Source organism: Laetiporus sulphureus (assembly GCF_001632365.1).
Source record: "Laetiporus sulphureus 93-53 unplaced genomic scaffold LAESUscaffold_84, whole genome shotgun sequence".
NCBI classification, from domain to species: Eukaryota; Fungi; Basidiomycota; class Agaricomycetes; order Polyporales; family Laetiporaceae; genus Laetiporus; species Laetiporus sulphureus.
The window spans coordinates 92384-105250 of record NW_024468593.1 but is presented as its reverse complement, the minus strand read 5'-3'; the positions used below and the strand labels follow the sequence as shown (position 1 = coordinate 105250).

The 12867-nt window shown below is 53.3% G+C and overlaps 5 protein-coding genes across 5 annotated transcripts; 3 read left to right on the top strand and 2 right to left on the bottom strand.

Annotated features, from left to right (window-relative positions):
- Positions 1–691: 691 nt before the first annotated feature.
- Positions 692–1726, bottom strand: LAESUDRAFT_718217 (uncharacterized protein; the record flags this gene model as incomplete). The annotated part of the gene is made up of 2 exons (XM_040907408.1): positions 692–928; positions 986–1726. The coding sequence occupies 2 exons, from the start codon at positions 1724–1726 to the stop codon at positions 692–694; spliced, it is 978 nt and encodes a 325-aa protein (XP_040758100.1).
- Positions 1727–1876: 150 nt separating this feature from the next.
- LAESUDRAFT_732384 (uncharacterized protein) lies at positions 1877–5500 on the top strand. Its single transcript, XM_040910231.1, has 11 exons — positions 1877–2241; positions 2298–2903; positions 2964–3131; positions 3183–3305; positions 3362–3602; positions 3665–3864; positions 3924–4096; positions 4147–4270; positions 4329–4483; positions 4539–5177; positions 5234–5500. The coding sequence occupies exons 1-11, from the start codon at positions 2194–2196 to the stop codon at positions 5247–5249; spliced, it is 2493 nt and encodes an 830-aa protein (XP_040758099.1). The 5' UTR covers positions 1877–2193; the 3' UTR covers positions 5250–5500.
- Positions 5501–7922: 2422 nt separating this feature from the next.
- LAESUDRAFT_732383 (uncharacterized protein) lies at positions 7923–8272 on the bottom strand. The gene has a single exon (XM_040910230.1). The coding sequence runs from the start codon at positions 8225–8227 to the stop codon at positions 7961–7963; it is 267 nt and encodes an 88-aa protein (XP_040758098.1). The 5' UTR covers positions 8228–8272; the 3' UTR covers positions 7923–7960.
- A 1711-nt stretch (positions 8273–9983) lies between these two features.
- LAESUDRAFT_732378 (Der f Mal f 6 allergen) lies at positions 9984–10997 on the top strand. The gene is made up of 6 exons (XM_040910229.1): positions 9984–10069; positions 10123–10138; positions 10192–10347; positions 10420–10495; positions 10544–10623; positions 10686–10997. Exons 1-6 carry the CDS (start codon positions 10059–10061, stop codon positions 10854–10856), a joined length of 510 nt encoding a protein of 169 aa, XP_040758097.1. The 5' UTR covers positions 9984–10058; the 3' UTR covers positions 10857–10997.
- A 121-nt stretch (positions 10998–11118) lies between these two features.
- Positions 11119–12101, top strand: LAESUDRAFT_739671 (uncharacterized protein; the record flags this gene model as incomplete). The annotated part of the gene is made up of 4 exons (XM_040911024.1): positions 11119–11250; positions 11303–11482; positions 11524–11666; positions 11720–12101. 4 exons carry the CDS (start codon positions 11119–11121, stop codon positions 12099–12101), a joined length of 837 nt encoding a protein of 278 aa, XP_040758096.1.
- Positions 12102–12867: the final 766 nt, after the last annotated feature.

Sequence of the window (12867 nt, the reverse complement as noted above, 5' to 3'; positions counted from 1 at the left end):
TTTGACGAGCTCAACATGTCCCTTTCGGTTCTGCACGCTCAGATTTTGCTTCCACTTGCTGCCATTTCTGATCAAAATTTGCATGGTTAGATTCGAATGGCATACGAGCACATGCCTAAGTTAACCCTGCCTTTTCCATCTGCTTGACTGTCTCCTCATCATTTATCATTCTCACCAACAACTGAATTCACATTCAGAACTGATCAGCGAAACTGTCCGCACAACTTACCTCTATATATTTCACTAAGTCATAGATTATATACGGTCAGCCTTTTTTTGTGCTTTATGCGCAACATTTTTACAATGTACCCTGAATATATTACTTCCATGTAGCTATGTAATACAACCATTCAGGACAATGTTGACATGTGCGCACGGCTGTGCATGAACAACGGTATGCAATATGCGCAGAGTGGATGTGAATCTATCGTATGTTGTAGGCATAAGCGGAGATGCCTTGTGGGCACAGTCAGGTAAGCACATTGGTTGTGGTACCCCTTCATCACGTTGCGTCGACACTAACGGAGATGAAGGGAAGTAAGCAAACGCTCGATTGCTCCGATTTCCCGCACAGGATGAGAGAGAGAGCGCAGATGCAACGCCAAGCGCATTTGCTGCTTAGAGATCTATTGGAGAGCGCGCGACGTAGGAGGCGGAGACGATATGAAAATTTTCGGCTCGCGAACTGACCCTACTGAGTACCAGATACAGCACGATCACGCCGAGCTTGCTCAATTTCAATGTCATGGAGGAATGCGGTGTCGATGGCATGGCAGCCGGCCTGAGAGGAGTACGCGGACGAGTAGCCGTTCTTGAATGCCATGTACAGGGGATCCGAAGGTCTAGGGCGTGGGTAGTACGGGTCATTGGCGAAGAATGATGAAACCAGGGTCCCGAGCTCTTCGACAGTCTTCTTCCAAGTACGCATCTGCGATCATTGTATTTCAGATGCATTGTATCATTCCTTCACAATCCTTACACGCACCTGGTTAAAGTCAATGACGAAGTAGCAGAAACCACTGATTCCATCACCTCCAAGCACGAACTCGACGTCCCGAGCATCATAGGACCCATGCCAGTGTATACGGCCCAGCATCTCTCCCATGCCAAAGGCAACCTGCTCTGCTGTCTCCAGGCCGGGCACTCGCTCCGTCAAAAGGCGATACCTCGCAACATCCAGAGGAAAGTTAGCGGTGTTAACGAATCGAGATTGGGGAGCATTTGTGAAGTCCTTGCCGAAATATAGCCTGCACAGAGTAGGCCCGGCACGAACGGAAGCTGCAGCAAGACCGTAGAAATGCTCTCTTATGACTCGGGCGGCGACCAAGGGCAAAGCAAAGACTCGTTCCATAGCATACGTCGCCCCCGTGAATGGACCGAATGCATCCGGCATAATCAGGGGACGTTCATGACGGCCACGCGGCCAGGAGGACGAGGATGGCGTGGAAGACAAGAACTGCTTTGTGTTGGGGTCGAAGAAACCGAGTGGACGGGGAAGCACAAAGAATGAATCCAAGTCGCAGATAGAATATAGTTTTACCAAGGCGCGATATTCGTGCAGAAGGGCATCAGAGTCCGTGTCGCTGTGATGGACTTGCTTGTATGCGAACGGAGCACCAAGGATCGGAATCACGTACACCGCGGCGAAGCTACCGCGACCTATACAGACGGGGTCGCCGGGCTGGACCTCACGATTCGCAGTGTCGGAAAGGTGAGACGGCTGCATGATCGTTGCGGACAAGGAGTTTGCGAATACGGCGCTTACAGCATGTGGGCCTGCAATCCCAGTCATTGCGCACATAATTGTTTCTTCCCCAGACAGATTCATATAAGTATGGCTGCCAATGATGAGTTTGCGCATGTTTGGCAACGGCCTCACCGCTGCATCGCCCGCCACCATCGCGACCTCTCACCTCCCGCTATCAACGGCTTAGTCTTGTTCGCGGTCCCGGCCTCTTCCGCTGGGCTGTCGCCAGCACGTGAGCAGAGGTACGGACTGACAGTGGGCAGCGTGACATCATGGAGAGAGGCCACTTGGGGGCTGCGCGCTGTGACGTCGTACGTATCGTCACTCGGAGGCCGGTGGTTCGCGCCATATAAGCCCCAAGCTGTCAGGTTCGTGTTCGTTTCGACTGGTGTCTTCTTGTCCTATAACCCTCACGACCTCCCTTCTCTTCCTGTCCACGACCCGCTATGTCTCTCCCACAAGCTCCCAAAGACATTTCTGACCACCCGCTCGCCGTACGTCGCATCTTCCAATCTCTATCGGCTCGTGGTATTCATTGCTGCATACGCAGGGCTCCGTGGTGCAACCGCACGACAAGGCGCAACAGGCTGCCGATGTCGACCGCAAGCTCCACTTGTACGGCGTCATCGAGGCCTTCCGCCAGGGTCGCATGCCCTCCAATGCCCAGATCGACTCTGCCCTCACCTACGCAATCAGAAATTCTCCTGTCGATCTCAGCCAGCTCTCCCGAGATGGGCAGCGTCTCATTCAGGACTCGCGCGATATCATCGAGACCGCCCGCCTCATGGTCAAGAATAAGAACGAGGACGAGCTCTTCCAGAACTTTATCTGGCACACTCGCGACGTGAACACTGATGCCGCTAAGAAGGATCCTAACGAGATTGTTCCCATAGGCCAGGAGAAGGCAAAGGCCGACGGCGTGCAGGCCGTCCAGCATCTACGCACCCTTCTTTCCCTCATTCTCACCAACGCGGAAGTCCGCAAGCTCCTCGCTGACTTCTCCGTCATCGGACGTGACCTCCTCGCTCGCGGTGCAGGCAAGGTCGCAGAGGCTGCGCGCCCGGACCCTGAGCGTCTTTCTCGCGTCGACGACTCTGCTCCCCGAGATCAGTTTATCACCGACGGCGGCCGAGTGGCTGGCCTAGACGAGACTCCGGTGATTTTAACACGCATATATGCTCATATAGTCGACTGAGCGACATGGTTCGTATCCCAGGTTCTCGAAGCTCGCATCCCGGGCACCGAGACACGCGTATCTCAACACCCAAAGGATGATCTGGGCCAAGGTGCGACCGTGAAGCAAGGGAACGGCGAGATCAAGAGTGGTGCGCAGGCGATTGATGAAGTGAACGCTCGCAAGGACGAGTTCGTTGACCACGGGACGGTAAGTTGAAGCTTCGCTTGAAACCCTCACATCGCTGATGGTCCTGTGCAGGAGGAAGCGAACCGCCAAACGGACGAAACACTCGATGCTGTCGGTGGTGACCCCGTTCCCGATAACGAACAAGACGCGCAAGCGAAGAAAAATGGTCTCATGGGCAAGGTCCGCGGCATCAGAGTGAGTATATGCACATCATCTCGCGCCGCCGTGCATCTTGACAGCTCCCACCATAGGACAACCTCGTCGACCGTGTCCCACAAGGGCATAAGGACAAGGCGAACGAACACTACGACCGCGCAAAGCGCTTCCTCAGCGAGGAATACTTTCCGCCAGAGCGTCGTGATCAGTTCATCTATCGCGGCAAGAAGGTCATTATTGAGTGCCAGAACCACAAAGACTACCAGGAGAGCATCACCTGGCTTCTTGGGTTCTTAGAGGAGTACGCGAGCCACGGCAAGACTGCTGCGAGTCAAGGTGTGACTACGCTCGTTAGCCTTTGCATTCATGCTGAATACTGATTGCTGTCGCGACCATAGCGAAGGACTCGCATAACCAGATGACGAGTGACAACTCCATGCAGCAGGCCACGGGGGAGCTCCGCACCCTACTCGAGCGCTTTGCAAACGGCATGAGTCTCGCGGTCATTGGCGACGCCATGCAGACTCTCTACCAAGACGCGCAGAACGATCAGGAGCTGAAGAATTGGTTCCGCACATGCGATGTATATGCTCATAAGGTGAGCTTTGATTGCATACATCAGCTCGCAATGGCAGAATTACCGAGAATGTGTTGCAGGTACTGCTTGAGCCGGGCTTTGTGCTTGAGCCTCAATGCAATGACGAGGCGAACCAGTTGATGGATACTGGCCGTCAATTCTACGACGGCAAGTATCAAGGTCACTTCAACAACCTGTTCTCTAGCCTCACGGATTGGTTCACGGCATTCGGCGAGGATCCGCTCAATCAGAGGTACATCGCAACTATTCGTAGTTTGTCCATGCTCGCTGAGCAATTGGCAGGTTTGGCAATGACTGGGCGCGCCTCACGAAGGACCTCTTGTTCGACAGCGAAGGTAGCCTGAAGTTCAAGCCTGAGCTCTGGATGGACGTTCGGAAGGTCATCCTGCCGACTGTCGTTGATGAGGTACGTGGCAACCGTCTTGTACTGCCCAGATATCGTCCTCATGCGAGTCGTCGTGTAGGTAGGCTACGTCCCGATCCCGCGCATCGAGTACACCGACGATGCAATCGACCTCGTGATTGAGAACCTCGCGTTGTCGGGCCGCAACCTGCTCCCGAACCTCATTTCATTCGAGGCTCACAACTTCGTGAAGTTCAGCATGTATGACGCCATTCAGTATGTTATCTTCTTGCTTGTGTTTTGTGTGAAATGACTGACGGCATTCCTGTAGAGATGAGGGTCGTCACGAGTTTACGCTCACCTTCTCGCAGATCCAGGCGGACATGCGAGATGTCGCCTTCTACTTCCGCAAGAAGTCTGGCTTCCCGAAGCTCTCTGACTCCGGCATCGCAGATGTACTGCTCGGCGGGCAGGGTCTCACTGTCACGGCACATATTGCGAGCGCGGGAAAGGACCAGCGCTCGGTGTTTCATGTCAAGAACGTGCATGTGAAGGTGGCGACACTCAAGTTCTCCATCCGCGATTCAAAGCATGATCTGCTTTACAAGACATTGCGTCCGCTCGCAACGGGTCTCGTGAAGAAGCAGCTGCAGAAGGTGGTCGCGGACGCAGTGCGGACCGGGCTTGAATATGTCGATGGACAGCTAGTCGGAGTGCGGGACCGGATGAACGAGGCGAAGACGAGCGAGGACACAAGCCGGACGCAGGTGCTGCAGGAGCTATTCCACCGAAAGAAGGAGGAGGCGTCGAACACAAAGAGCCGCGCGGATGAGAAGACGGGACAGTTCAAGGTCGTAGGCAAACGCGAATCGGCGATACTGCAGAATGTGGGCCGCCCCGAAGGCTGGGCGAACCGGACGCAGGAGCGTGCGGAAACGGCGGCGCAGGGCGAGGGATGGCACAGCGAAGCGTGAGTAGCTATCACGTCGTTTGATGTGGTATGTTCACTGACGAGCCGTGACATAGGTTTACCGTCGTCTGAATTTCATTTGCGACTTTGACGACTTTGGCTTCATATCTCTGTATCGTCTACTTTGTCTTCCTTCTCGGCTTGATTCCTCTGAGGCGTTGTATTCGCCGTATACCCTGCCTCGATTGTCACTATTACCCTCAGGTCTTCCTTACTGTTCATGCATCATAACGTTTGCACGGTTGTATACTTTAGTATAGCCCATGTTCAGTCTAGTCGTCATTGATTCTAATAATACACGGAATGTATCACTCCAACCGGAGAGATGAAGAATTCGGCAGGTGCGACCCGATGAGTGCGTGCTGATCGAGCGCCCTTCGCGGAAAGCTCGCGCCGGTAGTAACCGTTATAACTTGTTACCGACCATGACCACGGCTTACAGTAGAGTAACCACGATAAGTTGCCGTGAATGACCGGAGTGCGTTCTCGTGTTACTTTTCAACTTTGTCCGTGCGATGGAAAAAAAGTAGTTTCGTCTCCGACCGAGCCATTGAGATGCTTTGCTTGGACCTGCGTGGTGAGTCCTTTGTTGCTGAACTTGGAGTTCCGACAACTTCGGGATCTTACTTACAACCGTGAGTCATGTAGGTTTGTATGGCTGTCAGGAATAGTGCGCTTTGACGAAATCCGACAGCCTCAACATCCGTCTGAGAATTCTTCAAGTCGCATGCGTGACATCTGCAGTCTTGATTCTGCTAAAATTTACGATATAGCACAATATAGCCGCTGACAGCAATAATAGCAATAATAGCACAATCTGAACTTGCGGATGTCATGGCTCTACATGGATGTGAGTGGGCCATTCTATGATGCACGTTTTAGAGTTCATTGGCATTCTCAACGTGTACAGAGGCTAGAGCTCGCGTATAACCGTCCCTCCCTAGACTGCGATACAAATCCGTGGAGTTTGGGTCCTCGGTGAGTGGTATACGCTTCGAATAGCGCGGCTCTAGATCTGTGCGGGCGGACCGTTTCCCTCTTTGATCGCCTATATCTCCTGCCGCGGGCCGTACAGAAGCACGTTTGCGTACAGTTTGCGAGGGCACGTGGCATTCATCTCAACCACGCCTGCTTGGGCGCCCATGATCTGATCCTGCATTTTCGACGCGAATGAAGGACACCTCATCCGGAAACACCCAGAAGAGCCCGAGGACACTCTAAAGCTGTCCAAAGTAAATGATGTGCCTGTTCTCCTCCGGTATGGTACGTACCCTCGTCAGATCTCGAAGGGCCTTTTCATGTTGTTCAGTAATGTCTGCTTCTCCCGCAATGGAAAACTCCTTTCGAGACGGGAGAATCAAGGCATTCTATTCCTATTCGAAAACCTTAACTGGATTGCAACCGCTCTAGGCTCCTCGTTGTCCGACGGTGTCTACGCTGGACACAATCAGCCCTGTGAGGCTGCTCCTTGAAGGAAGAACATCCGATGAACGGCTCTTCCAGAATCTTTGTCTATCGCCTCAGCATTACGTGCAAAGAAGAGAGGCCATTAAGCTACCGATCCTGCTCCGTGATCAATTGTTCTTACTCGCTTATCATGAGCGATGGCTTTGAGTCGTGGATAGATTCGGTTGGTCGGTCGGTCTCGTTCCGTCAAGGTGTGATTACCAGCGCTTCACATGATCTCTCATATGGTCCTGCTGCGCTGTCTTATGCATTCTCACATGCGTGTTTCGAGACACCGGAAGATTTCACTGTCAGCGATATGAAGCTGCCTGCATGAAAGCAAAGCACTCTTTTGGCAAAACACGGAACACGGCGGTCAGCCAGCTCCAATATGTTTTTGGCAAGGAGCGATTGGTCCGAACAGAGCCTTGAAATGCAGTGTGAGTCGCTTTCGTAAAACGCCGTGGTCCATCGCCGATATGTCCCCATCACGTTCTAGGCCAGCACATGCTGTTCAGGCTTTGCAGATCGCGCGTTTGCCTCCCATTCATCAAGCTTCGAACCATAGTCTTTGACTCGAACGCAAAGCTCCACTTCTTGTCTGAAGGGCCGACTTTCCCTGTGATGTCATTGACTCCCCGTTGGCCATAGAGTACGGTAGCTCGAGGCCATCGCGTGGGCGATCGCGAGGCTGGTGAGCACCTCGTGTCATAATAGCTTTCCACGCTGCATGTTACGGCAGGCTCTGCTTCATGCTCGTGCGTGTCGCCCCGGGTGCGGTACGAAGGGCGCTCAACTTGCGCGCGCGCTTCCACCGTCTGCTTCATCCTCCGTGCTCGCTCAGCCTATCAGAACTTCAATTGGATTGCTGACACTCACGGGAGTGTTTTCTCTTGGCGTTCGACCACGCTATGCACCTCGACTGAACCGAGACTACGCGAACACACTGTTTTGCACAGAAATGACGGAAATCGGTGTCTGCAGCCGATGTTGGCCATTCAGTGAACCCACATATTGACCCTGTGGTGCTTTTATGTGCGGCTCCGTCCCGGAAACAGTCTCGACCCAGATTTGCATCGCCGACTGGTCGGGATATGTCAATGTGGCCTGGACACAGCGAGAAGATCTTCAACTGCACAGGATTATGCAGTGATTAAGGCGAATAAGCGGCGGTAATCTGCTCATCTATTCTCAGATATCAATATGACCGTAAAGGTGGTGAGTGTGGATCAGAATGCTGAAATTCGGTACAGGAGCGTGCGCTGCGAAAGACCTAGTGACATACTGATGGCTGTCGCTTGTATGGTTCTAGACTCTTCATTGCAATACGAAGCCTTTTAAAAGGTACATTCCGTGGAGCATGGTGCGACGATCACGTATTCGACTGTAATAGAAGACAACCCGCCCCCCCATAGCTTAGGATCAGATAGAACACTCTCGTCACTTTGATGCGACATTTCGTGGTGCCATGATGGTCTAGACCTCGTCATCCGCTCCAGCACTACAGTCCAAAAAATTTGAGAAAGCACGACGCTTTCTGCAGCGCACCTCGCCGCGGCGTCTTCGACATAAAGCGCAGCCCCGGCAATCATGAAAAGCTGCATGACATCGCTGCTCAATAAATCACCGGCGGTATTATCCCAACACTCTACCGTAGCAGCACTTTTATATTGCCGATCCCGGAGTCAGTGGCAGAGGTAGCAACGATCAACGCCGTCGCTTAATTTTTCTTGTCGCCAAAGTTGCTAGGCACTGGGATGGATTTCGGTGTTGTCAAAGCGGGTGATTCGTGCGTACCTCATGGTCCCGATCGCCTGCTGCTGACTGATTGATCACAACATCGAGAAGGGTGACCTTTGCGAATGGACGCATCAATGGCTCTTGCCGTCGCTTGTTTGATATAGAATTATGCTGTTCGGCAAAAATGAGGAACAGAAAAACCCCAATATAACCATCCACGGGGCACGATGTAGGAATACGCGAGACACTCACCTCGGCGATTGCCGGGCGTCTTCTACCAACCAGTGCTCATGTCCGGTTAGATCATGAGGTGGAGTCAATTCAAATTGTAAGTCCACGTTGACATGCGGCGCATGCTGGACGATGTTTCCGGGTACTCACAATTAAGCGTCATTCGCAAGGTTGCCCGAAATTGCTGCCTCTAGTGAAGAGCAATTGCAGCACTGTCCACGTTCTTGGGAGGTCGACTAAGCGCGAGAAGCCATCGAGCTTATGCGGCGAGCTCGTGTATGCATAGGCAGGGAGCCTGTAAGCCTGCTGACGAGCTCGCATATGCCGCTGATCGCCTGATACATGCATCCAAAGGGGATGAAAATTAGCAGGATCAATAGGACAATGTCTATTATAAGCCCAGCCATCGATTGTGAAGGTCAGTCGGCGAGGTGGAGTGAGTCGGCTTGTTCGCCCTGTGATGAAGTGCGGCGATTTCCGCACCAGGAACGATGAGCGGCACAGAAAGAAGCGATAGAGAGCCATTTATACGAGCAGCCTCCGGACCGCGACGGCATGATTTGGAAGAACCAAAAGCATTTTAGAAGGAAATCGTGCGATGAAGCTGTCTGGTCAGAGCTAGGATACTGCAGAACGAACGCGTTATCGATAAAGCTAGAACGTCGGGGGAGGTACGTACCGACTGCACGAGAGATGTTGGGCGGGGCCGACAACGGCAGTCATTGACTGCATGTTCATTTCCGAGTTGCAAACGAAGATGGCACGAACTGCAACCATGATTGGCGCCGGGAATGTGCAATCTCTCGGACATTTACATACCTCCGTTGATCCAGCATATTGGCTACAGAGTGGCGCTCAGGGCTCCAAAGACGTACCGGTGCTGATGTGCGTGTGATAGCGCTAGATATCAGTGCGCAGAGATCACGATAAACGAGAACGAGTGAGCGCGCGCTCCAACCGAAGAGTTCTGTATTTTCCGAACGGTGCGCTGGAGCTCGGCGATGCACGGACATTAAACCTAGAATCGGAGCGGGCATCGACGAAGCGATGGGAATTATTTTGGAACGAACTCGTGCAGACGAATTTGACGGTGTGAATTTCTGCGGCGTTGCTGCATTTGGGGCAGCACAGACGGTGGCTGCGCGCAGAAGCGGGCGGATGAGCTTGGCGTGTGGCCACCAAGTCGTACGGCAGTTGACGAGAGTCTAGACCGTTCCGCATCAGCAGAGGGCAGAGCGCGCTGATCTAATATTGATTTTGACCGGGGGATTTCCGGCCGCAGAAAGGTTACGGCGCCGGTCGGTGATCTCCGGCGTTGCTGATCACGGCAATGGCCGGGAACGCCTTGTCGCGTTCCCGCCTCTTGGATTTGAGTCCCACTCGCTAACCCTGAAAAATGGAACCCCCTCTCTCCACTCCCGCCCTATTCTCCCACTCTACACCGTACAGCTCCGCTCTCTTACGATGCTGAACACGTATGTCTTTCTCCCATCCATCCCCGCCCTCTCAACTAAAGCCACTCCCACAGTGGCCCCGATGTATTTGTGAGCTATCTCAGGCAGTGTACAATTGTGGCTCTATTGAGCGCATCTCCCAGTTCGACATCAGCATCGACGGATTGCCTGCAGGGCGTATCACCTTCCGGTTGTTTGACCAAATATGTCCAATGACTGCCCGGAATTTTCGCGAGCTTGCCTCGGGCAATCATGGATTTGGGTATGCGAATTCTACCATTCACCGTATCGTACCGGAGGTCCGTGGTTCTCCCGCACTGCTAGTGTCCTCTCTCCACGTCGTCTCTCACCCTGCGTATCGCCGCCGACAGTTCATGATCCAAGGTGGCGACATTTACGGAGGCGATGGTGCCGGTGGCCAGTCGATCTATGGGCCCAAGTTTGCGGGTGAGTGGCCAGGTGCCGTTCACGTTACTTGCTGACAGTCGGCTTTAGATGAGAATTTTCGGTTGAGACATGATAGGCCGGGGCTCGTATCAATGGCCAATCGAGGCCCAAATACCAATTCTTCTCATGTGCGGCCTTCCTCTCTCTTCTTAGCCAGCAGGGTTCTTGCTTATTTCTCCGGCCTTGGCAGTTCTTCATCACCACGGCGCCAGCTCCTTGGTGTGATGGCCGTAACGTCGTCTTCGGTGAAGTTGCGTCGGGTATGGACGTGGTGAAAAAGATACAGACATACTACAATCAAGACGACATTCTGCGTCGGCCATCAGTGCCGATAGTGATCATTCGGGCTGGAGTGCTATGAGGCATGCATGCGCTTGGACATTTGTGGCGACGTGCGATGTGTAGGATACTAACATGCTGTATGTATTATCAACGTAATTGTAAGACGGCCTTATACACGCTCGGCCACATTCACAAATTATGTATGAATTTGATGGATCCGCGCGAGGCATACTCGAGGCTTTGGGGCTCCGCTCGGTGATACCCGTTCATCTCATTCGTTCGCGGCGTCCCCCTCGTCCCCTGCCTCTCGCATTAGCTTGTCATTAATCCGCGCGCTGCTCATGGGAAAGCTCAACATCGCACATCACAAATCGTACCACCCTTACCGCAGGGATAACATCGAGAGGGTCCGCCGAGATGAAGAGGAGGCGCGATTGCAGGAGGCTGTCCAGGAAGGCAAGATGATGCTAGCGGTAAGCTGCTCTTTCTGTGCATTCATACACAGGCGGAGATGATACCGTGCAGGACTCGGAAGCACGCATAGATCTGCTGCGGCAGCGTGCTGGAGTGAAGGCATCCAAGAACAGACAAGACGATGATGAGCTTGATTCCCAAGCCAAAGCGGGACCATCTTCAATCACGACCGGCGGCCATATCAATCTTTTCGAGGACCTGGAACGAGTTGAGTCTGCTTCTCTTCTGTCTGTCTGCGCAGTCACCCTGTTGACACCTCCTGTCCGCACTAGCAATTGGTCCCGGTGAGGTCCACAAAAAAAGAACCGCCCGAGACAGAGAAGGGAATCCCGCTCGCACCGCCCGAGAAAGACCTCAAACCATGGTATTACGAACGGAACCACGGCAAAGAGCACGAGGTAGACGAGGATCGAAAGTTCGTCTTCTATTGTGTCCACCTTCCCTGCCATCGCTGAGTTATTTTTGCAGGATCCGCGACCTCGCGCGGAAGTCGGTTAATGACCCTCTCACCTCCATCAATTACCAGCTGTCTTCTCGCTCCGCAAGCACATCGACGACGTCGCACGCCCGTCGGCCACCGTCTTCGACGTCTGCCGCCAATCAGAAGCCGCCAGAGGTCGCGCGACTGAATCGTGAGTCTTCGGAGCGCCAGCGGGCGTTAGAGCTGATCCGGCGGAAGAAAAGGGAGATGGAGGGAAGCGAGACGCCGAGCACTGTGCACGGGGGAAGGGATGAAGGGTACGGCGATGTCTTTAATCGAAGAGAAGTGGAGGAAGCTCGGCGTATTCGTGAACGGAGGTGGGACGGCCATTATTTCCAGGATACGAGGGGCGCGCGAGCGAGATGGTGAGCTGATTGGGCTTTATCAACGATACCCTTCATCGTGTCACTGTAAGTTATTACCGTTTCGATGTGTATAACAGATGCTAGATGCCTTCGACGTTCCTTCGGATTCAAAGGGGAGATACTGATATTGAAGCGCTTGCGACTTAGATAAGTATGATACGAGTCACCCAACGCTCTGACACTATACAGATTCATGGTGAGATTGAACAAGACGGCAAGGTACGGGTTCGGCACCATTCGAGTGTCAGTCTGCTGCTTATGTTCTGTGATTCAGTCTGCGAATTGAAACCAGTTATCCACAGCAAGTGCAATTGGCAATCCCATCGTCAACTTCGCTCGCGCAGTCTCGCCGCACCGTGCCTTCTTTTCACGAGCACTGATGCGGTATCCATGACCTCCTCGACGACCTCCCCACGAACGTTCCAAATAGACATTGTCCGTGTGGGCTTGACATTCTTCGACGGTCGCGACCTCACTCCGGGCAGGGAAGTGTGACCAAGTCATACCAGAAACACTTCGCAGGGCCGACAAACGCAGCAGATCCTACTGGCCAGCCATTCTAATAGGTTTCTAGCATGCACAACGATGAGCACGGAGGATTACGGATTGGTGGGGCACTTCACTGGCCCGTCCAGACGGCGGCCAGTGCACTGATGACACGCTACTGTGCGTGTCTTTGACCGATTCACAGCTGTCAGGTGATCCCTTAGCGGCCGATATGCGGAAGGCACGGTGTTAGAGGATCTGTACTAGCTCGCAATAACGTCTGC

Coding starts and splice junctions, on each gene's coding strand:
- LAESUDRAFT_732378 (XM_040910229.1), top strand. Junction 10,348..10,419: donor TTCACCGTATCGTACCGGAG/GTCCGTGGTTCT, acceptor CGCCGCCGACAG/TTCATGATCCAAGGTGGCGA. Junction 10,496..10,543: donor CTATGGGCCCAAGTTTGCGG/GTGAGTGGCCAG, acceptor AGTCGGCTTTAG/ATGAGAATTTTCGGTTGAGA.
- LAESUDRAFT_732384 (XM_040910231.1), top strand. CDS start 2,194: ATGTCTCTCCCACAAGCTCCCAAAGACATTTCTGACCACCCGCTCGCC. Junction 2,904..2,963: donor CTGGCCTAGACGAGACTCCG/GTGATTTTAACA, acceptor TTCGTATCCCAG/GTTCTCGAAGCTCGCATCCC. Junction 3,865..3,923: donor GCGATGTATATGCTCATAAG/GTGAGCTTTGAT, acceptor AATGTGTTGCAG/GTACTGCTTGAGCCGGGCTT.
- LAESUDRAFT_732383 (XM_040910230.1), bottom strand. CDS start 8,227: ATGCAGCTTTTCATGATTGCCGGGGCTGCGCTTTATGTCGAAGACGCC.